Source organism: Argiope bruennichi, chromosome 3 (genome assembly GCF_947563725.1).
Source record: "Argiope bruennichi chromosome 3, qqArgBrue1.1, whole genome shotgun sequence".
Taxonomy (NCBI): Eukaryota; Metazoa; Arthropoda; class Arachnida; order Araneae; family Araneidae; genus Argiope; species Argiope bruennichi.
Genome location: NC_079153.1, coordinates 71,120,401 through 71,146,258, shown reverse-complemented (window position 1 = coordinate 71,146,258; position 25,858 = coordinate 71,120,401). Strand labels below are relative to the sequence as shown.

Below are 25,858 nucleotides of genomic sequence, written 5' to 3'. Positions count from 1 at the left end.
GCTAATTTTGCGTGCCAGCATGCTTTTAGAGGGAGAAAACAAAGCAATAGGAAGAAATCTGAAAATCAAATCGGATTTAATTCCACACTGAACGGTTCCAAAAGATTTGCCACATTAATGAGCTAATATTAGTATAGCAATAAAAGGATCGGTTTCATATTCATTATCAATATTCTTCTCAACAGATATTGTGAGAATTCTTCTTTTCTTTGCCCAGTTTTTCTATTAGTGAAATAATTGTTTTGCATTGAAAAGAGAAATCTTTTTAAAGGAAAAATATTTAATATGCGTGGCAATTAATATCAACTATTAGTACTTCACATTCAGAACGATTCTTAATAAATATGAGGTCATTCTAAAATTGTAATTAGGGATTGAACAAAGCAGAACTACAAATGACATTCGCTGTGATATATTGAAAAGAATTTCTTCATTTCAAGCTACATTTGAGATCTGCGATGTCAAAATTTTTCATGATCTGACTTGTACAATTAATTACCAACAATTTTAAAGAATTCTTAGTTTATATTACGAAAATATTAAAATCAAACATTCTAAATCAAAATGTATATATCAATTCGTTTTGGAAAAAAATTACGAACTATTTGCAGAATGCAAAAATGAGAATTAATAATGACAAGCCGTTAGCCGGTACACCGTATTTATTAAATATGTAAAGATTACTTTAACTTCATTAAGTTTTTTCTCAATTATCAAACTTATACAATAATTTTGTGCAAATTGCAATTATTATCGTTATTGTTATTTTTTATTATTAATTACATTTTTTACTTATTTATTTTATCTGTAATTGACTTTCAGTCTCTCAATTTCTTAAATTTCAGGCTTTACAACATTTTAATATTTTTATTATTAAAAATATTTAAACTATGACAAATGTATTAATAAATAATAACAAATTATTAATTAATAAATTCATTACCTAATTTTTTTTTAAAATTAGAATTCCTATTTTCACATAATTTGAAATTAATGTTCGTTGTTCACTTTTTGAGAAACATAAAGAATATAATAAGAAAAAAAAATATTAATTTCACGATTCTTACGACAATGGTGTAACGAGGGATAGGGCAAGGAGTGCACCCAAAAGTACCATTTACTCTCATTATGCCACTGTTTCAAAGTTCACATCTTTTATTTTCGACGATGGGAATTATTTGAATGATTTTTTTCACCCGCTACTTTTGAAAGTGTGCTTGAAGTTGCTTTCCTTCCGATGCCATCCATGTAAAATCGCATAAGAGCGAGAATTTGGCAACCTTTCTTCCTTCTTTTGTCGCCAGGAATCTGATTCACCAGGGATCAAATGGCAACCCCTTCAGTCTTGTGTTATTGATTTCCAAGATGAGATGTGGAGTTAGCTCTGGGAGACGACTTTCCATCCGAAAAATATGCGTAATTTGGATTACATTTATTAAAGAAAATGAATAGATTAGTAGAAGCTGTCGGGAATGCTGCTATTCGCAACTTACTAAGGTAATATTTCTGAAATTTTGATTTAAATTCAATGCTTCGGCGGCATAAGATGTGCACATTGTTTTTGTTTACGTACTGAAACCTGTCGTATGCGGCGTCCTTTTGGAAGAGAAAAATTTGACCTCTCTATTTCTATCACTCATATTTTGATCATTTATTTAAAATATTCTATGATTGATCTCCCAAGTCCAAATTTGTCCGTATTTAATAAAACTTCAACAAGTAGTAAGTGAATTAATTTTTTCCAAAATGTGCTTGGAAAGTGCTTGATCTCTATATAGTGCAATACAGTATCAATAATTTATTTTGAAATTGTTTGCATTAACTTTTTTCAGATTACGTTATTTGTTACATTTCTAGTTGCAATCTGCTTTTATGTAATTTTTATATGCATATCAAACATAATATATAACTTCTTAGAGATTGAAAATATCCTTCATGTATTTTATACTGTGTAATCTATTTAATGTAGTGTTTTATAATTTAGCAAGGAAGTATTATCCCATTTTGTATTATTAGACGGCTTAGTATGAAATTAATTTTCATAGTCAATGCTAAGGGAATATCTAAATATACTATGATAAGATTATGTCTAAAAATTTATTTATTTATTTGCAAGCTTTAAATTATATATGGTTTTCATTATATATATTTGTATAAAATATCAAACACATATCTCATGATGGAAATTGTAAGTTTTAACTTCATACATTATTGTTGTGATTGGTATGCGGTGTCATTCATTGTAAAGCTGCACAGAATTTTTATAATTATTTCAACTCTATCTTATACTAGAATTTACTTACTGCAATAATTAGATTTGTTCTATATAAATTTGCATTCAAAGACAATCTTTACTTAATCAGTGTTTATCTAAATTACATCTAGAATTAAATCTTCTAAAATTATAATAAAAGTTTCTGAATCAAATATTTTGAAAGAAATTTGTTAATATGAAATGGTTTGATAAATATAATATTATTTGTAAAATAAAACCATATCACTAAATGTATTATTAGACAATTTATTCTATTTATTATAAAATGACAGGTAAGATGCATATTTATTTTCCTAATTTAAAGTCTACACTGCCTGCTTAATTCATTCAGTTCTCATATTGGATAACTGCCAATGTTGAATAATTAATGTATCTAAGTTGTTCATTGAACTAAAGACCGTGATTCGGAGAAAGAAACTGTTAATTGTTCATTGATATATTTTCTGTCTATATGATGATATTTAATTTTTTTTTTTTTGAACATTTAGTTAAAATCTTTAATTATTTCTTTTAGCCATAGATTTTAGTTAAGATGATCATTTAAGAAATTTGTCTAATATATCATTTTTTAAAAAATTGTTTTAATAATGCTGTTAAAATTTCAATGTATTTAAACATGATGTATTCATAAATGACTTGACAAATATTATTATGTTGTAATTATTTCAAAATTCTGTCATTATTTTTAGCTAGATAGCTGAAAAGAAAATCTGAAAAAAAATTCTTTTTAAATAAATGATTAAAATATTTTAATTTTTATTAAATTGCAGTAATAATAAATTAAATTATTTTTAGCCATTCTGTTGTCAATCTAAATAATTAACTAATGTTTTAATTTTTTTCTGAGCTCATTGTGTTTAAAATAGAAAATGTCATGGAAATCACATTTTTTGTATTTATACATTTTTTTTAACTCATATATAATTTCAGGAAAAATATAGTATTCAAAATAATTATAGGAAAACACACTATTTTCAGGGGTATTATTCTATAATCAATAAGCTACTTGCTTTTTTAAAAATTGACAAATTTCACTATTAGTTTTTTTAAATTCTGTTATTTAAAAAATTTTCTATGATTATATAATTATGTTGTTCATAATAATATTCACTTGATTGCCTTATTATTGCCTTAGAAAATTAAATGGATTTTAAATTTTTATTTTTTAAATATGGCAAGTTTCAAATATTTTAGATGTTATGAATGATTGAGATCATCTTTAATAAATTTTTATATTTATTACATCATTATGATGTTCCCTGTCATTGATTATCTGTAAAGGTTTTTTAAAAGCTTATTTGTTATTTTATAATAATAAATCATATGGAATTTATTTGAGATTCTTATCTTCTAGGTAAAAATATCTGTTAAAAAATTTGTTTTTAGAATGTTTAGACATGCAGTGACTTTTTTTTTTTTTTTTTTTTCAATATTGTATATTTCAGAGTCTTTCAGCTGACGGACAAAAGTGTGGAATCATTATGCTCCAATGGCCAGCTCAAAGAGTAGAGCATGGGGTCCAACTCACCCAAGTGCTGCATTCCTTATAAAATGTGCAAAAGAGAGGGAGAAATTGCGATCCACATTGCAAGCTCAGCTTCGAGAGCATATGCTTTGGTAAGCATTATCTTCATGCAATTATATTTAAATTAATTTTATTTGACTTGTATTTATTTGCTAGTCTTTATTCTATTTACAATTAACCATTTTTATTATTATTCAATCTTATAATGAATTTTATGAATTTTTTTTTCATATTTATTGTCACAAATATGGAATTCAAAAATTAATTAAATAGTAATAACATTTCAAAAAAAATGAAAACATGGTGCTGTCATTGAGAACATTCATATATACAAAATTTTAAAACTCTTGTTTCATCAAGAAAACAGTGAAAATTAGATTACAAAATTTCAACTTTGGAAATATGAAACAAATAATGCTTAAATAAAAGTGCTAAAAAAACCTTGATATGTGTAAATTTAACTAGTTAGTAGATCATGAACTGTATTTTGAAAGTTAGTAAAAAAAAAAAAAAAGTTGAATACAAAAAGCGAATTTTAGTTTAAAAAAAAAAAGAAAAATTGTGTAAAAAAAGTAAAAATAATTTTTTTAGTGTAGTAGTCTGTCTGGTTATTATTTCAAGATTTGATGAAATGTAAAAATCATTATATCTCGTCATTTCACATTAAAAGAGTTTATTTTAATATATAAATATCTTAAAACTAAATAGATATTTTCCCTTAAAAAAATTATATATCATTTTAAAATAAATATTCCACAAATAAATTTAAGTTAATTTGCCTGATGTTTTCATTTAAATGCTATTAGTTTTAAATTTGAAATAATATATTTTATGGTATATATTATAATTATTATTCTAAATTGTTTAACTTTGATTTGATGATAATGATGATGTCGCGTCTGCGTGACCACAGAAAGGTGTTCCAGTAGCTTCTGAGGGTAAAGACCCCTGAGCACCCGAGGGCAGAAGTCTGACTTCTAGCTCATATGAAGATGAAACCCACACACCTTCGCTTGCACAACACCTTTTTACATGGGGGCACATTCACATATCTCACAGAACAATCATGCCCGAACCGGGACTCGAACCCAGGACACCCAGATCACGAGGAAGACACTCTACCCCTATGTCAGGACGCCGGCTAACTTTGATTTATTTGACTCTATTGTATTCCATCTATTTTGTGTCTTAGTTGGAGCAGACATAACATTTTTTTTACATTATTTAACCTTGTTACACACCATAGGACTACATTTCTTGTGTGCTCTCTAAAGCATTATACTTTTAACTCTATGTTTATTACATTTTAAAACAGTATAATTTTCAGTAATTTTAATAAATATCATTATACTTTTATGTCTGATTATTTTTAAATTAATTAATTTTTCTAATTTAATTTATTTTTGTTGAAATTAAGATGCTTTGAATTCAGAAATTTAAACTTTTTGTGTCTAAAATATGAAAGGATATGCATTTAGTATCGTTACAATGCAAAATTATACTATGCATTAATATTGAATAATCAACTATTATTTTATACTCAACAGTTAGTGAATTAAAATGCTCAAAAAGAGTATTAATTCAATATAAAATATAATAAAGTGTGAATAATAATTTTTTTTTTCACAAACCTACATTTTTATTCACTTTGAAATGCATTGCATATGCCACCTCATGGTGAATCCCTATATATTTATATTAATGTCCATTATGTTTTGATTATTTATTATGTTTTCTTTTTCTTTCAGCATGTTACAGAATAATATATTTTCGGATACTTTAATTGGAGTTAATTCAAAAGAAAAAGAGAATAATAGTGAAATAAAGACTTTTGTGCAGCAACAGTCAGATCTTCCACAGCTATTTCCTGCTCATAAAGCTCTCTTAAAAGTTCGAACTCCAAGTTTTTTTAATCATCTTAATGAGCATCAAGAATCAAATCTTGGTGTAGAATCATATAATTCATACCTTCAAGACTCTGAATTACTTCATTTTTTGAAGTAAGTGTTTTGAAGCATTTTCTTTTAACTTTTAACATTATTTTATCATTTTTTATTCGTTTTTCCTCTTCTAATTTGCATTTAATTTAATGCTGAATATATTTAAATTTTCTTACCTTTTTTGCTCTTTTTTTGTCTTTGGGGCAATTTAATCTATAGGATAAAAAATGTTCAAAAGTTAATTTTATCGTACTCAATTTTTTTTTTTAAATTCAGTGTTACCTCTGTTAATAATAAAGGGCTGACTTTATGTGTATGTTATTACATGTTGTCACTCTACAAGCCAGATCATTTTTCCTGGAGCCATGAAACTTGGTATAAATATATTTTGAAAAGTGAAGATGTACAGTTAGGAGCAATTTTTTAACGATTTTTGTTTAGTGTTTTTATTGATAACCTGAAAAAAATAATGTACTAAAATTATTTTTGCATTATTTTTATTTTAATATTATCAATTTTTGACATTATTTTTAATTTTGATATTTTTTTTAAAAAAATTTCATGATTTTTAATAATGATATCTCATTTGTTTGTCATATATTCTCTTGTATGTTGTTACTGTTTCATCAAAAATTTTCCTCCATTTTTAATAGCTAAGGAAAAGATATAATTTTTATAATCTGTTCATTTTACATGAAAAATAATTAAATGGAGAAAAAATATACATTTAAAACTATGTTCATTTAGTTCATTCTATACTATCATTCAAAAGAATATGCACTATTAATTTTTTAATTGCCCTTTGATTTACTGCAACTGCACTCTATGAAAAAAGTTATGCACACAATAAATGAAAACAGGTATAAGACTAGGAAAATAAAACTTCTTTAATGTGTTTCATTATTTGATACTTTAATTCCTTCATTGAGGAAATTATAAATAGCAAATTATACTTAAGATATTTAATTGCAGTTAAACAGAACCATTATTGCTGATGAACCAGCTAGTTGTCGATGATAGCTAGTTTTTATTTAGGCAACTGTAAGTTTTTAAGTATTATAAATATGCACAAAGAAAACCATTTCTATTATTCTGAATTATAAAAGAAGTCTTACATTTGTCTGAGCATGTTACAAAATAATATCATCGTCATCATATTTGGCTAGACAGCCCAGGGTAAGCCAGTGCCTTCCTCTGAATTTTGTTCCATTGTATTCTAATTTTGATACTTGTGCGCCAATTACTTTCCAGGATAGTCAGGAAGTCTATCTCCACTAACTCTATCCATCTCATTTTGGGTCTACCCTTTTTCCTAATTGTTAGAGGTTTATGTAAAAGAAATTTTTTTTAATATGGAATCATTGCTTATTCTAAATATATGAGCTGCCCAGTTCATCCGATTTATTTTTATGAACTTTATAATATCTACTCTCTATAGATTTTATAACAAGATAATATACATCAATATTTAATTTTGAAATTATATTAGAATCAATAATTGCAAATTTATTTATTAACATTCCATTTCAAACTACCCAAATGGTAACCATAGTAAATCTCGTTGCCTCCAACCTTATTTATTAAAACCATTGTCTTCTTTAAAAAAATAAAAAAAACTGCTTCTGGAACCCATCTATGCATAAAATTACATCATCAATCCCTCTATGCTCTGTTTGTGATCTATCCTCATGGAGTGCATATTTCTTATTATTATCAGTTGATACATATTAATTATTTTTAAGTGAAATCACTTTGGATAGACTCCACTCTGTTCTTATTAGTATTTATTTATAAACTCAAATTTGGAAAAGGAAAGAAAAAGAAATTTTAATAAAATTTAATTTAGTTTTATATCTAATTTTTAATATTATATAAGTCTTAATATGTGTTTGTATTTAAGTTAACTGATTAAGATTCCCTTTAATTTTGATACTCAGTGTTTAATTTTATACAAGTGACTTTTGGAAATTATGAGGGGGGGGAAGGAATTGAATTATAAAAAATTACATGAAATTGAAGGCTCACTTACTTTTACCAAAATTGTTATTATGTTAAATTTTTTTTTTGTAAAAATAATGATATTTTTTATGGTTTTCATTAGACAATTCCATTGTTTATATATATATATATATATATATATATATATATATATATATATATATATATATGTGTGTGTGTGTGTGTGTAAATATATATATCTTACTACTTTTTTTTATCTTTTCTTATTCTAGAAACGTTTATACAGATGATGATATAAGGAAACATGAATGTGAAGCTCTTCATCTTAGCAAAAAATACATAGAATTATTGCACCATAACAAAGCACCTGTGAATAAGCATATTTTAGAAGTTGACGAGTTTGAGAAAGAGTCTGTTCATTCTTCCTGTACAGATAATTTTGTTACTCCTAAAACAAGTCCAGTATCTCCTGAAGCCAAAGCAAATGTTCTGGAACTGTTTGGGGCTGCCCAAAATCAAACTAATATAATGAAGACTAGTAATGCAAATGTCATGGTTAGAAATAATAGCAACACATACAAAGTGAAAAGCCATGTCAATGGAGAATTACATATTGATACCAATATAGAGAGAGAATTTTCATCTCCTGATCAGTTAGAGGCAGGAGTATTGTATGAATCCAAAAGAAATAATGGTAAACAAAGCAGACAGTCACCTAAAAGTATAAACACTGAGAAATCTGGATCGGATCATGATACCGATGATTCAGATGATGATTCTGAGCCCGGAGATTTTTCTAATGTAGGTTCTATGGTAAGGAGCAATACTTTTGATTTAGAAACTCAAGGCTCTTTGGAAGAAGCTGCTATTGATGATAGCATTGAGTGGTGTTATAGAGAATCACCTGCAAATGATTCAAAAGATTTAGAAAATCAACAAGAAAGTCATAAGGACAGTTATCCTTCCAAAAGAAATGAAAGCACTGGATTTTTTCTCCATGATCATTCTCCTTCTCCAAGATCTAACTTATTTAGATCTCCATTTGCCAAAGAGCCTTCTTTTAATAGTAGTCAAGAATTGGAATCTGCTTCTCCTGGTTATCATTTTCGTAGACTGGATGGTAGTATGAGTGATTCAGGGTTTATGTCCCATAGTACTTTCAGTTTGATTTCTGATGCAGGTTATTCAAACTCAATTGCATCTTCACTTATAATGTCATCTGAGGCTACAAGCAGTTCACCTGTAACAATAGGATCAGAAGTAAATGGATCATTGTCCGAAAAATCCAGAAAGCTTTCAGGATCAATGTTTCCTTTCTATATCGATATAAACAGCTTGCCACCACCATCTCCTGATACAGCAAAAGGAAGGAAATCAAGTCCATCTCACACTTATATGTATATTGATGCCAGAACCCAAAATACTGATACTAACTCCCAAAATAGAAAGTCAAATTTAAATACTTCGTATAAAGAATTCTTTTCTGGTATGGAAGCTCATAATGCGTATCCTAAGAAAGAACCATTAATGAAAGCTCAATCTACTTCACATTTAGATGCTTACAAAGGTGAAGTTAAAACCTATGATTTGACTGATTTCAGAGAAAAACTTCGGCCTCAATCCTGCTATATGTATGTCGATTTAGATTCTGTTCCAAAAGAAACTAAAGAGAGTAATTATCATTCAAGATTCAACAGCTCAACTGTGAAAGAGCCGTCTAGTGTTGCTATGTTTATTAATTTGAATGATGAAACGATCCAAGAAAATAACTGCAGTCGAATAAAGAATGAGGATTTGTTAAGATCTACAGAAAAAACTGCAACTGAAGAACTTGGGAAAGATTTTTCAATTAAAGATTATAAAATCACTAACTCTGCATGGACTGGAAAACAAAGACGAAAATTATCAGATTCCTCTTTATCACTCAATCAAATGGAAAACAAGCCTAATTTTTTTTCATTGACAAAGCACAGAGAAAGTAGATCTGCTACATCTTTGGATCGTCAGCAAGTTAATGGTTATGATGGCGTTCCTCAGTTAAAAAATTCTAGAAAATCTCGCAGTGCACATCGTTACTCTGATGGTATATATTATGATAATTTATATCAGCAAAAAATTCTAAACACTAATTATAATTCACTGGACAAAAAATTCTTTAAGGATCCAAAAACGTATGCTGCCAAAGATTTAAAAGCATTTGATCAAACTTTCAGGCTGATTCAAAACATTAGTAAAAATGAAGAATCATCTGGTAGCTGTTCAAATTTAGGAAAAGCGACTTTTGCTGAGAAACTTTTAATTGAAGATAAAGTCAAATGGAAATCTACTGGTGATATGGAAAAACCTAATGGCATACCCGGATCTGAAGATGCTGGATTATTACCAATGAGCCCGATTTTACGTAGAAAAGCTAAAACAAAAGATGTTCAAGAACCTTCTAAACCACCAATTGTTGTTAAAGCATCAACTAAACCGCAAGATGTTGATGCAATGAAGTTTCCACCGACACTCCTTGATGAATCTTTGAAATTATCTGACAAAGCTGTGAAGGATGATGCTAAAATGGATGTAGCTCCATCTCCAACACCTAGCAATAAAAGAACAGATAAAGGAGAAGATTCTAAAAGTTCAAGTGAAAGCTTGAAATTGGGTTCAGATCCTTTATCTGAGTCTAGTGATACTAAAATGAAAAATACTAACAGCATGAGTCGCTCAGGATCTTCTCATGTGTCTGGTGGTGAAGGAGAAACTGGTTTGGATAAACTAGTTGTAAAAGAGAAAACAACATATTCTCCACTTTCCATATCGATATCTTGTGACCTTGAAGATGATTCTGAAACAATATATTCTGAAGTATCAGATGTCAGTTCTTCAGCAGGTGCACTCAGTGGTATTGCAAGTTTGGAAAGAAGATGGAGAGAATCACAAAATCAACAACTTGATTTTTCCAGTCAAAATTTAAGAAAAATGTATCACATGTTAGAAGCATGTTCTAAACTTGGAGAAGATTTATTACGAATGTTTTTGGATGAAATTGATACAGATATTGTCATTGAAGTTGATGGAAAGCAAATTAAAGCTCATAGGTAACTATGCAATTTTTAAATATATATATACATATATTCCTTTAAAAATGCTTTCAGTTGTTCAAATATCTTATTCATAGAATTATTTAAAACTATTCTGTACATAACTTAAAATCTGCTGGAATAGGAGATACATATTCTACATTGCATGGAGAAATTTTTAAAAATTAGGTTTTCAAACAAATTATTATTTATGTAGAAAATTTTTTAAAACCAAAATATTTTATAATCTAATTTATTGACATTCATATCTTTATAATAGCTTATATCTTCCATTGTGAACTGCAAGCTTCTTAATTTCAAAAATTTCTCAAATTAATGTAACAGTAACTGTAAATGTATTATTTCTCATTATTATTTGAAATCTTAATACTTTTTGTTGTTCATTTTCATTTAGGTGCATTTTGGCATCAAGATGCAAATATTTTGCAAGTTTATTAAGGGTGAACAATTGTGAGAAAAATGCTAGCACAATCAGCTTAGAAGGGTAAAAAAAAAAATTCCATACTTATAAATTTTGCATGAAGTTTTTCATACATTTAATAAAAACAACTTATCCTTCTTAATTTTTAATAGGTTTTCATATCCTGCTGTTCATTTTGCCCTTTGCCACATATACAGTGGAGCTATGAATATTCCAAAGGATTGCAACATTTCAGAATTGACTCTTCTTGCAGATATGCTGAATTTAGAAACCTTGACTGATGTTATTGTTTTTCATTTGAAAATGCATTACTGTCATTTTTTTCATAGGGTATGTCTTAACTTTTTACCATTCTTACTTTCAAATTAATATTAAAAATTTACAATAACACTAATAGTTAATTATTTTTTAATTGTTTTAGAAGTCTAAATTAATTATTATTTTTAGTTCCATCAATTATAAAAATAGAAAAAAAATTATAATGGTTTTTATTCTAATGCTAATTTTTTTAAATTATTAGAGGCTTCTTTAAAAATGTAAAATTGATAATTTCTTGCTTGATTCTTTTTTAAGATGTTAAAAATGCTACAATATGACTTTACAATTCACTTCAATCAAAATTTTACCTCATGTGAAATCTTGATGCATATTAAAGGTGTCAGAATCTTAAGTTCTCCTACCATTGTGGTGTGAATGTTTGGAAAGAGCATACCAGTTGTGGCACCAATTCTTTTTATAGATTCTCAATTTAAAATTTTGATTCCTATTTCAAAATAGCTACTTTTAGCTTCAAAATGGAACATTAATAAAGCAAAAGTAAACAAGCTGCATTTACAAGAAATAAAATCTCAACACCAAAAAAAGTATTGCTTGATGAACCGACAAATGATACTTTTTTCCTGTAGTTTATCTGAAGTGCTAATTAATATTTGAACTCTATAATCATTTGCATAGAAATACTATTTGTAGAGAATGTAATGGTCATGTATGCTGCATCTGGTTAAAACATGTTAATGGTGTAAAACGTTTGTAGAATGAGATGGTAGGATTGACTGCAAAAAGGAAGATTTTACTAAATTATTAAAAGAAAAAGCAATGGATTTAAGTTTTGCACTTATAACTAATTTTTGGCAAGAAGGAGTTTTTGGGGACTGTAATGATTGGGGTCTTATTAGCCTCAGCAAAGTAAGGAAAAAAAGATTGGAAAATTCAGAATTATGCCATATTTACTTAAAATGCTTCAGAAAAATAGTTTGAGCTATTATGATTTCTAGAACTGCGTTCAATGGTTGATTTCCAGCTAAACAGATTAAGAAACTGCCTAAAGCCACTACTTGAGGCTGCCATAAGCAGGTTAATGAAAAAAAATCTAATTATCAAATAAATTTATAAAAAATACAAATTCTATGAATAATTAAAAAAAATCTGAAAATATCAATACTTATCAAGCATAATCAATCTTTTCTATTTATTTTATTAATTCCCTTAGTTATAGAACATTTATAAAATTGGACATTTTTAATAATATTGTGTACAAAGATGAATGTCATATAGATAAGAGTCATAATAGATAAATAAAAATGAATACATATTCACAAAGTTATTAAAATAAAAAAAATGTTTAATCATGATAAATTATGTCAAATAAGTGCTGAAAATAATATGTTAAACGCGTTTGTAAATGTGAAAGTAATTTTTTCATCTTACTATGCAAAGACCCTGATAATGTACCCTGTCTAAGGCTACTAAATACCTGAATCTGCCACTGGCCACATTGCCAATAGGAATCACTACTGAAATTGTGACTTCTGTTTATGATACTCCATGAGTTGTTTTCTGCTTATTTCTCAGAGCATTGAAGCTAACTTCAGAAATACTATGAAAGAAATAACTAGGGCTCCAAGTGGAATGAAGTTACTTTATAGATAAGAATCTCATTTCTGCTTCAGTATTTCTAATGGTCCAGTACAACAAAATACAAAGCTCTGTAAAAGATTTTTACTGGGGATGTTGAAATATAGACATATTGGTCTGTCTTCAGGTATTCTAGTTTAAAGAGTGGTTTTGAATGACAGCATGGTTTCATTCTCTGTCTGATTATCTTAATGCATAGCTATGCATCAAATTGCTGACTCAACTTATTTTAATATTGTTCTTGAGTAGAGAAACAGGGGTTGGCTTCAGCTTGAAGATATTATTCCTTTTGTCAGATTGAAAAAATATTGCAATCTGGGATATGTCTATTGGAATCAATACTCTTTCAGGGCTGCCAAGATCACCAGATCTTTTACGGATTAAGCATTGGGGAATAATTAGAAAATACTTTCAATTCTAACCCCAACATGCAATAACTGTTGCCAACCTTACTAATAGGTATAAGCATCATGTATTGGCAAAAGTACATATAAATGATTTGTTACATTGAATTTAAGTGTGAATTTCTAAGAAGCATTCATTGCTCATGTATTTTTTAACTTACATTTTTGAATTGTATTCATTTTCATATGTCATTATAATATATATATATATATTATGTTATTTTTATCAATTTGAAGAAATACTTTCCAAGTGTTTGGGTTTTTTTTCCCTTACTATATTTTTTTCTTTTTTATGATTTTTTACATTATGTAAATAGATAAGTATCATGAAGCATTATATTTTAATTAATATATCAGATAATCAGAAATTATTATTTATTTCTCAGCCATGTTTACAATGTTCTCAAGGCGTTGTAGAATGTTTACCTTTGGCAGCTGTATGTGGCTTAAATGAATTGCGAGACAAGTGTATTTACTGGCTTGGAAAAAATTTCACTCGAACATGGACAAACAAATCATTTGCTGCTCTTTCTGAAGAACTACGAGACCTTTGCTACAATGTAACTGTCCACAATTTGGTAAGTTTAAAAACTGCTACATTTTATTTCTTTCACAATGCAAAACAATTGTATAGTTTTTGATAATATTGATTATAGATTCATAAATTTATTTAGTGTCATGTGAGTGGACATATTTTACATTGTGTTATAATAAATACTTATCTTTAATTGAGTTCAAATTTTTTAAACATTTTTATATCCATTAGGAGTCAGTTTATTTGTTAGATATATTTATTAAAATATTTCTCCTTTGCTCAAATTAATAATAATATTTGGTTCATCCATAAAGAAAGTTTCCAAAATAATTTAAAGATATACTAATTGTAATCACTTGGAAGCATTTATTAAAATAGATACAACATTCTTTCAGCTATTTTTTAACATAAGAGCAAAAAAATTTAAAAATATGCCATACCATGGGACCAATTCCAACTAATTAATTCCAAGATTTAAACAACATTTTACTTTAAAATCAACAGTAAAATTTAAAGAAATAATAAATTTCTTTTTCAGTCTATAGATACAGTGATAGATATGACTTTGAACTGTGACAGACTTTTAACAACTTTACCTCAACTGAAATGGACTGAACCCATATTTGGAATGATAACAAGGCTTCTTCAGGATTGTATTCACTTTATGGCAAAAAACTTCAATCAGATTTTGAAATCTGAAGGATTTCTTGCTTTGGGCAAAGTAAGGATCAAAAATTTTATTAATCTCCATAAAATTATTCTAATATACTATGCTATTATTGTTTCTCTAAAGAAGAATACATTCTAAAGAGAAAAAAATTAGACATATATGCATGTTTCAGCATTGACATTTTTATGCCTTTCAGTATATTTGTTTTCTTTTTTTTTTTTCATTCATACCATGTGCTTTAGTTTATAAGCTGTAAGGGACTAAAAATTTGAAGATTCATTTTTAGTCCTACATCAAAATCCTACAAGAATATACTATATAAATATCAGCTTTTTGTAATTTAATATCAAACATTTTACATTTTATCTGATTCTAATCTTTAAAAAATTGAAATTGCAATCACTTCATCCTGAAGTTACTGGGAAAAAAAAAGCATTTTTATTAGTTAGTGCTACACTAAAGAAAATTTTCAAATTAAATCAATAATTTAGAAGCATTTTTGGGGAAAAAATTAATTATTTTTATCCATAAAATAATTACTCATTCATATGATATGTAAAGCAGAGTTAAAATTCATTTTTACACAGAATAATAATTTTCAATATAACTTCAATGTTCATAAACAGTAATTATAAATATTTTGATCGTGAAAAAAATTTGCATAGGTCTTTTTTTATTCATGTATTTTTTTTTTTTTTTTTTTTTTTTGCATTATTGATTTTTAATTACATACAGGAATCAGAATTATAATTATAAAAACATTCAAAACAATAAATATTTTGATATTTTGCACAACTAATAAATGGTGACTATGGGTTCATAAGAGCAATGTTTCTTTAAAAAATCTATTGAAAAATAAACTTCATAAACAAATTTACACATTTTGCCTATAAATTCATTAGATTAACTGCTGTTCTTTGTTCCATATACATTTCCTGCAAAATCTGTAAATGTAAGACAAAAACTTGTAACCATATTAATCCAATAATTCAATAACTTTTTTGATTAGTAATTATAGTTATTATTTATCACCAACAAAAATTATTGTCATATGAATCAGCAGTTATTTATGAAAATGCATAATTAATATTTTAATGAATTTATAAATTATTCATTCAAAATAAATAAATAACCCTGTAGAATGGAACTCTGACCTCCTTGTGGACAGGTTGCTACACTACTATCTGCTAATTTGCTGCTGATCAATATCAACAATTTACTACTATGTCAGCTATACAGAAAGTCTGAAGGTTATTTTCTCCAAAATTGTTGGCTATTGCATTTTAATATATTAATGAGTGAATATAACAAATGTCTATTATTAATATATCAAGTCTGATATTGAATTGAATTCCTAATTCATACCTTCTCCTTTTTAATGGTAATACAAATTTGGAGTAAATTTTCAGATAAATATATTTTTTGAAGAGCAAAAGTTTGGCTGTCATTCATTTTCAATAAAGCTCAAACATGTAATGTTCCTCCCAATCAGTTCTTAATGTAAATAACTATTAATAATGCTGGCTGGTTTCTAATGACAGTGCACACTTACTTAAACTTTTAATATGTAATAGAACATCTGTAAGAAATTCTGTCTCGACCTCTCTCAAAATATCAATAATATTTAAGGGGCAAATTCACATATTATTTAGATTTCAAAAGAAAAAAAATAGGATGTTCAACTTACAAAAATAGACTGTCAACATTATCAAAATAGCATTTTCAACACCATTCATTTAAAAAATACGCTGTGATTTCAAAAAAAAAGTTAAGAAATAAGCTGTGATTTCAAAAGAAAAAAAGATGTTTTTTAATATGAGTATTAATATAATTGAATATGTATAGTCAAATTCTGAAAAATTCGTAATTGTTATCTGGAATTCTGATTGTCTGTTCAAAATCTTATATATTTCTTTTCTGTGTATCTAATAGGGGCAAAGTTGGAATGTTACTGCACTAGAGGAGGATATTATTTCATCCATTGAATTAATGACACCAGATGTAGCCTGCAAATCATATGAAAGTGTCAATCAGTTGATTCGATTAGCAGAATCTATTGAAAACACAGAATATGGGGAATTTACTCAGGTAATTTTTATAAAGCAATAACTGTTTTTACAATACTTTATTTTAGAATTTAGAGAAAAGTTTCAAGATTATTCATATTTAATCCTTATACATCATAAAAGTTGCCTGTAATTCATGTAATAAAAGACTTAAATAACGTGTAAAAAATAATTTGATTTTTTTTTTCATTTGTATTTCTTCGAATAAATAAGATTTATCTTCATCTAAGAAAAAGAAGAAAAACTTCTTTACGAATTCTTTAATACCATTATATTGATGACATAAAAAGTCCAAAGAATTGCAATGTAATGTTAAAATATGATGATAATGATACAAAGATGTAATGATAACATAATTATTAGACAGGATTTTTGGGTTGGCTCTTGAATAATTGTAATGTTTCTCTATGAAAGATGTCTAATAAATGCTTAGAATTTTTTGAATAGTATTTTTTTTTTAATTATATGCTAATAAATATATGTTAGTATTTAAACATATATTTGGGTTTGATTTTCTCATTTATGATAAACACATAATTCTTTCCCTTATAATATAAAAATTTGGACAGAAGAATCTTGAAGAGTAAATAATTCTGATTCATATTACTCACATTTAAAAGGATTTAAAAAAATGGCATTGGGGATAAATTTAAGTTTTTATCGCCACTGTTTTTCTAAATTCTCTGAGATCACTTTTTATAGTCGAAGAATATCTCATTTTTTGTCTTCCAAGCATAAATTTTGAATAAAATAAAAAAGTCTTATTAAATTAAATGTCTTAATTTTCTGATGTTTCTCTGCCTGTCCCCTTATGTTAAATATCTCTATGTTAGTTACTAATTGAAATTTTATAGAATGATATGCAGTTTTATTTCATTTCTTTCTCTCTCTCTCTCTCTCTCTCTCTCTCTCTGATTCATTTACCTCTGATTTTAAAATTGTTATATTTTCTGTTATAGAATTTTTTGGATTTGTTACATAAAATTAGTAGACATTCTGAAAGATATTTGATTCAAAATGCAAACAAAGTTGTGCACTGTCAGTCATGGGCATGTCTTTCTCCTCAGGTTCAGAAGAGAATAAAAGATGGTAAGTATTAATGTCAAATTGCTATAAGAATTGTATAACAAAAATTATACATAAATATTTCTGGAATCTTAAAAGAACTACACAAAGTTCCAATCATTTGACCTAATCTTAATTATGAATATTTTTATTATAATATTCATAAAGTTCATTTAGTTGAACTAGATGTTTCAAATTTATCTAGTTTTATTGTTATAATTGATATAATAAGGTGCTGCCAATGCTATTAAAAAAAAATTTGTTTTGAAATAAATTCTAATTTCTGTAAATCAGTTACTATAAATATACAAGATATTAACTATGTAATACAAATTTTCTTTCAAATTTAATTTTTCAAACTGTCCTTTTATAATTCAACTTCATAATTAGTATAGTCGGTATTAAGATTAAAGTCATGTGAAAAATTTTCAAATGCATTGTCTTCTTTTCAGATGTTATTTTACTTAGTCCCCCCCCCCTTTTTTTTTCTTGTGTGTGTGTTTGTGTTCACTTTCTAACATATCTTATTAGGTTAACATCGAAACAAGTCTTATTAGGTTTCTGTTTTTTTTTTAAAGAAAACATTTTTATTATTAATACACCTCTATTTTGCTGAAATTTTTTGTTAAAAATATAATCAAAGAATTTCTCTTTATCAATCAATATAATTTGTTTTTGTTTTTTAAGTGCATTCAGATTTCCTTGAAAATTTCATATTCAATAATATTTTATAGCTATATCATGAATTTTTAGAATAATTTGTTAATTTTTTTCTTTCTTAGATTGTAGTCTTCAATATTACAACAATTGTAATTGATAACTTATAGAATAATTCTTGTTTTTCAATAGCATCTTTCGAGAGCACATTTATTCTACACACACATAGAAAAGACAGATAAAAGAAAATTGCACAGCATTTTCATTTAAATATCAGTATTCAGTTTAATTAATAGTGACTATAAATAAGGAAATTTAATCAAAGATAGCTATTTGAAAGATTCTAATAAAATCTTTTCAGTCATGACAATTATTTTAGTTATTTCAATGTAAATCCATTAAGGAATCTGAAACACTGTATCAAACATTTTCCTAATACTACATAACAGTTCCATTATTTTAAAAAAAGCTCTATTGAATTATTATGTATAATTTTTTAACTAGAAGGCTAGTGCTTACTAAAATTTGTTTTATTTATTGTAGAATCTGAATTTATTTGTTATTTGTATCTCCTTTTTATTTAGCTGCAGTTATTGTATTTGAATTCGAGAAACCAACAGCTCCTCCCCCTCGTCTATCCAGTTTACAAAGGGTAAAAAAAAATTTTTTTATTGTATACAGTTATAGTTATAAGAGAATGAATTTTTTTTTAAAAAAAAATTGTTTTACATCTCTAATCAAAATCTTTTTGTTTGCTATGTCTAGGTATGCTTGCATGCATGATTGTTCAAACAGAAATTGAACTATTAATGCGGAACTTTAGTAAATCAGCCTGTAATGATACCTTATAGCATTAATATTGAGTTTGCATTTTTACAATTTTGAGAATTCCATGTAATTTTGCCTCTACTTTATGAACAATAGGGAGGTGGAACCATATTATCTATTTGGTGATTTTTTTCATTATAAAATATAATATTACCCTTCCACAGCAATGAGAGATTTTAATGTCAAGAAAATGCATGCTTTGGTTCATACAAATCCTGTTTAAATTCCTTTGAGATTATTAAAGATCTAGGGATCAGAAAAAATCCATTATATACAATTCTAACCAGCATTCTGCTGAATTTATGTGTGATTTTCTTCACTGATGAGCTGAATCATGCTGTTATTTGTCAGGAATTCAAATGGCAATCAAATATATGTCATAACTCTTTCTGTTTGTGTCTGTGTACTTCCATTTGTTTCTGAAATTGAAACTTGAAATATCAAAGATTTGAAAGAATACAAGAGAGAGGAGAAAATTTGCCACAAATCTTAATAGTGATATTATTATTGGGATTCAGAAACTATTTCAGCAATGGAATATATGTTGAAAACGATGTATAAATAGAGAAAAAAGGTATTTTATAGGCAACAAATAGCACTAAAATGTATATTAGGAGTTACTGATTTAAATAATTGAATTAATTTTTAATGTCACAATGTACATATATTAACTTTAAATGGAAATATATTTTATTGTTTTTTTTAAATATCTATATAAATAAATAAAATAAAAATTTATTTTAGAAACTGAAGAAGCAGAATGAAGGTGAGGATTTTGGCTGCTTGGAAAGATCAACTTATCCAAAGAAGAGCAGAGGTACACAGAATAAAAAATATCAAAGGGATTGTTCCCCTAAAAGTATAAATTCACAATGCAACCAAGAATCTCCTGAACGAAACTTACAACGAAGAGAATCAGATAATTTGATCAAAAAGATTGTATCTCCCATTAAAGAAGAAGCTCACTATAGCTCTGTTGAAAACTCTGTACAGGATACTTCTTGTGATTTATTATCTGGTGGATTAAATCCATACTATTCTCCAGCTCGTTCACATTTCTCTAATAAAGCCTATGTTGATACTCATGAAGAAGATAGTTTAAGGGATTTGCAAGACTTACCTCAGGATCATACAAATCATGGAGAACCAGGGTCTGAATCTCAAATGATGTGCAGTATCGCTTCCTTGGACATGGATGACAGTCGTAGTCCTGCTCACTGCAGTGATAATCCTGATAGTCTTGAAGCAAATGAAATTTCTTCTGACAGTAAGGATGATGCCGATCTTTCTGTCTCAGCTGAAGGCAAGTCTGTTTATTATTATTATTATTATTTTGCTCTTTAACATAGTTTTTCATTAAAAGTTGTCATATATAACTGCTGTAAAAGAAAACTAATACAAATTTCAAGTGCAGAGCTCTCATTTACAAACCTTTGCACTAAAACCATACCCTCCAATAGCAACGGAATTTCTGCAGTTATTAGGGAAACTATGGAATTATGGGTATAGTGAAAAACTATGAAAAGCCACACAAAAAAATTGATGAAAAGATGCTCATAGTAATGCAGATAGTGAAAGTATTTTTCGCATTGTTGGGGAGAGAACAAGGAAGCTTGTTCCAGCATGAATGCAAAAACTCTGGAGTTGCTCCTCATAATAAAAAGGAATATAGAAATCGGTTATTATGTTAGACTGAGAAATGGCTTAAGAAGGAAAAGAAAAAGTATGTTAGATTGAGCAATGATGACTTAAGAAAGAAAAAGCAAAAGTATTTGCTAATCAATGAAAAAAAGGTTCTAAATTTTTAACAAAGAGTTAATTTGTTTGATTGATAAAATCCTGTTGTGTGAGTTTTTTTAGAAAAAATATTTCACTTCTATATTTAGTTAATAATAAATCTATCAAATAATTTGAATGATGTTTAAAAATATTTATTTTAAAAAAATTATTATTATTATTACTAATTATTTTAAATTTAAATATTAGTTTTAAAATTAGGTAACTTTAAAATTAATTGAAATTCTTTAGAAATATCTATTCTTCCATAATTTTTTGATATTATGTATAATATTATATGAACATATTGGTAAGAAGTGCTACTGGTGACTGGATAACCAATGCGGAAGGGTATGTAGAAATAATAATATATATGCTCACAGTAGTATAAGTCTTTTTTACAACTTGCTACTTTTTTCAGTTATTGTGTTCAAACAGACATTGAATCAAAGTGCTAATATTTCAAAATAGATAGTAGAATTAATAAGTTATCAAAGGAACTTTGAAAGAAATTTGTAAATTAATGTGGGAAATACTATTTCAATTGTTATTTCTAATTTTATGTTAATGTTTGTATCACACAATATGGATGAAAAATTTTTGTTAATAGTTGAGTACATTCAACTTTCTTCATTATCAAATATGGAAAGTAAACTGAAACTTAAATTTCCCAACTATCCTTCTTTAAAATAAAATAAATTAAATTATCTTTATCTTTATATTTGTGTTTTATGCTTTCTCTTGCTATTTAGTGCATTTCATAATTTTTTGAAGCTACTTTATTGCATGACAGTTGAATAAGTGCAAGCACAAAAATTCTTATCTGACAATAATTTTATAGAAATATAAAATTTAGATTTGAATTATCTCAGTGGATATCAAACTGTATATATTTCTATGACAACTTGATGTCACTCTAGATAAAAGCCAATGGCATTACCAAAAATGACTGAATGACAAGTAAATATGTGTAATATTTACAACTTAAGAATATTGGAAAGCCTATCAAGGATACTAGTTTAGGCATGGATTATAACTGATTTGCCTTTTTATTGTACATTAATTATTTATTAAAATGTAAACTGAAATCAGTTACAAATTATTTTGGGAGTTTAGTTGTTGCATTGCTTTTTTTTTTTTTCAGAAACCTTGTTTTTGCATATCATCTTTTTATTTTATTTGATCGGACAATGTTAAAAAAAAATCTTAATATGAAAAGTTTTAGCTTTTAGAAATTTGCCATATGCATTTGTTAATATTCAAATATACTTTTTAAAGATGGTAAAAAATGATAATGGAATAGTCTTCTTCTTGTTGTTTTAGTATTGTTAAAAAAAGACAGAGGCTTGCAGAGTTTTTGACATTCTGAGAGATTCATTTTCATGGTTTTGGTGATTACAGTATCTTTCTTTAATTATCAGTTGAATCTGATCTTTAATTATCTGAAATGCCTATTGGGACAAATGACAAAATAAATTATTACATTACATTAGCTAGTAAAAGTTAGCTTTGTGTGGTTGCTATGAAGGGAAGCTACTTTTTGATTAAAAATTTAGAGATAAATCTTTATTTTTATTAATTTTATGTTATGAAATAATTTCTTGCAGATGGTTCTAATCCTGAGAAAGGTGTTAATGAGAAGCCAGAAGTTTTGCATAAGAATTTTGAGGCACCATCTTCGGAAGAGAAAGAAATATGCACCAAATTAAGTCCCAGTGATACTTCATTGCCTAAGCCTTCATTACTCATTCCTGTCAGAGATAAAAATTCCTCACACCAAGTTCCTTCTCCTATTGAGAAAGAAGCACAAAATGGAATTCACCGTGATAAATCTCCTATCAAAAAATCTCACGGAAAGTCTCATCTCCCCTTAGCAAAGATGCATATTTTAGAGGAAAATAAGTCTTCTGTTGTAGAATCAAAAGGTAAAGATTTGGTTGCTGAAATCGATGCTGATTCTCGCATGGTAAGTCATTGTCTCCAAGAAGCTGAAATGTTAGAACAACAGTTGTCTCGGAAATTGCAGCGTCAGCACCAAAAGGGATCTTCCAACCTCTCTCATTACATGCAAAATAGTCCTTCAAGGACTCGTGTTCCTTCTGATCATCATGGATCATCAAAATCATACGGTTCACGTTTGCAGAAGGCATCTTCTACTAGTCAAATTAAAAATCTTGTAACCACTCCATCTAGAGGAAGAAGTCCAGGAAGAGGCACTAAGAGCAGTGCTTCTAGTCCTTCAGTTGGTCATCCGCCAAAAATTATTCGATGTAATGAACCTGCGAAAGAAAAAATGGCGGCAAGAAAATCATCTCACTCTCCAAAGGGTGCAGTTTCATCTTCCATTGGACCATTTCGATCAACAGAAAGCATCGCAAATGTTCATAAGCAGCTGTCTGGCAGTGGTGTACTGGCAACACCAAAGCGGGCGTCTTCGCGATCTAATCGATCAAAAGTTATTACTGTTTCAAGTGTGCGAACTTCTGCTGTTGGACCTAAATAATACTGGATTTGTTTTCCAGGAGAACGATTCTGCAAAATGTGTACATAGATTTGTGTCTGTTGTTCAGTCTTCGATAAATTATCTCCGATAAGAATAAGATGGAATGTTATTTTGACATACATATTGCAAAGATGGATTTATGAATATGCTCATAGTACAGATTTTTATGTTAAATTGCAAGCAAGAGCTTGTGTAAATATATTCTGTAACCAAAACGTTCATAATTTTGTTAGTATTTTAAATTTTATTTCCTTTGTTGAATTATTTATTGATTTTTATTGTAGGTTTTTTTTTAACTGGAACACTGTCACCTGTGGTGTGCAGCACATTTGCATGCATATTTTATCTCATGTCAGCATTTATTTTGTTTATATACATAAAAATGTGTCTTTTCTGAACATTTAGACTTTTTGAATAAAGTTTTATGAATTCTATTTATAATTTAAAAATTATTTAAAAAGAAAATTTGATGCCAAAATACCTACATTTTATTTTTACAATTAATTTTCTTTAATTATTCCAAATAATTTTTATGGTAGAATGAAGATGTCCATTGACCGTTTGGGAATTCGTATATTTACTATAACATGAAAAGTAAATTCATTGATGAGTAGTTAATATAAACTAGGTAGAATATATTGTAAATAGTCAGACAGTAGTCATATAGTCATAATTTGATATAATTGAGCATTAAATTTTAAAATTACATTTGCAACTATTGGTTAAATGATTTCATTTACAAAATGTTTCTTATCCAGCAATTTCTAAAGTATGTTTCCAATTTAAAAGCCATGATTAAAATTTTTCACTGTGCTGCTTGATGATTTTTCCCCCTCCCTTAGATTGTCATACTCTATTATTTATTATGCCATTAGTATATATATTTTTCGAGAAAAAAACATATGTATAAAAACTTTATGTATATTTTATTTTATTCACAATTTTATGATTATTATTAAAATTTCTATCAAATAATTGAATTCCAATATCATTGCAATTGGGGTATGATGGAAATAGATGTTGAGGGAGCTAGTCTTATAGGGTGAAATATTAGTCCTTTTATGTCATTTTTTGAAATGAAATATCACAAAGGAATGGAAAAAAATGTCATGCCCTGGATGCCTATTAACAATGCTTACAGCAATGATCGTGATTCATAATTCTTGCTTTTAATTCAATTCTAGTGAAGACTTGTTAATGGATGCAAAAAAATTAGCATGTAAAATATTCTCTAATTTTGAAGTCAGATTTATTTAATCTTTCAACAAATATATTATTACTTTACAAAATAAAAGGCAAGTACTCTCCTCTCTATTGTTGTATAAAAAGATAAACATATTTCCACAGGCAAATGTGTTTATCTTATCTGAAAAATAAATATCATGTCTTGGTGGCAAAAAAAAAAGCAAGCAAACATTTTTTTTTTATTTATATATTTTTAGTTTCAATTGTATCACCATTGAAATTTATTCAGATTATTAAAAACCAATGCTACCACAAATTGTTCGAGATTTTTAAAAAATAAGGATAATTTTTGGAGAAAAGTAAATTTTTATTCAATGTGTTCAAGAAATTATGATTAAAAATTTGCAATCTAATAAGCACCATGAACCACCACTCTGAAAATATTACAAAGTTATTTTGTGCTTATAATATTATTTATCATATATAAATATTCTTATTAATTATTTTTATGCATTTACAGCTTTAAGATGACATATATATATTTAAAAATCTGCTTACCAGATCTGTTTAACTTGTAATAAAATTAAAGAGGTGTAAAAAATTTTAAATATTTCCGTTTTATGACTTTTGTAAGGAAAAAAACTTGCATTAAAAGTTATTTTCAAATTTCTGTATATTTTGCCCTTTATAGTAAAATTCTTTACATTCAATAAGAAAAGGCTGTATAAGAAATTATTTTTGCTAAAATGTTCTTTACAATTAGTTGTTAATTAAAAACAAGAAGCCCTGCTGTATTAATAAATATTTAAATACTTTCTTTAGTTATTAATGTTACTTTTTTATTTATATTTGTTAGATGCATCAGTGTATTTTATGTAGAATTGAAAAATATAATTATAAAATATTTGAGAAAACGTAGCTATATTAAATATATCAAAATTATGTTAAAAATTCTGTAACTTAATGTACAATATTAAAAATGTAAAAAAAAAATTTAGTGGTCTTTATTTGTAGGGATATACATAGATATATTACGCTCTCAAAAA

At 27.1% G+C, this 25,858-nt stretch overlaps 1 protein-coding gene across 1 annotated transcript; it reads left to right on the top strand.

Moving 5' to 3' along the window:
• The first annotated feature begins 1,366 nt into the window (after positions 1-1,366).
• LOC129963945 (uncharacterized) lies at positions 1,367-25,333 on the top strand. The gene is made up of 13 exons (XM_056078559.1): positions 1,367-1,497; positions 3,721-3,892; positions 5,549-5,800; positions 7,972-10,785; positions 11,183-11,272; positions 11,362-11,539; positions 13,914-14,105; positions 14,601-14,783; positions 16,665-16,820; positions 17,758-17,887; positions 19,105-19,172; positions 20,093-20,651; positions 22,732-25,333. Exons 2-13 carry the CDS (start codon positions 3,765-3,767, stop codon positions 23,625-23,627), a joined length of 5,646 nt encoding a protein of 1,881 aa, XP_055934534.1. The 5' UTR covers positions 1,367-1,497; positions 3,721-3,764; the 3' UTR covers positions 23,628-25,333.
• The last annotated feature ends 525 nt before the right edge of the window (positions 25,334-25,858 follow it).

Bases quoted from the DNA above. Each gene is read 5' to 3' on its own strand.
- LOC129963945 (XM_056078559.1), top strand. From the start codon at position 3,765: ATGGCCAGCTCAAAGAGTAGAGCATGGGGTCCAACTCACCCAAGTGCT. The intron at 5,801-7,971 runs GTAAGTGTTTTG...TTCTTATTCTAG, and splicing joins GAATTACTTCATTTTTTGAA to AAACGTTTATACAGATGATG. The intron at 11,540-13,913 runs GTATGTCTTAAC...TTTATTTCTCAG, and splicing joins ACTGTCATTTTTTTCATAGG to CCATGTTTACAATGTTCTCA.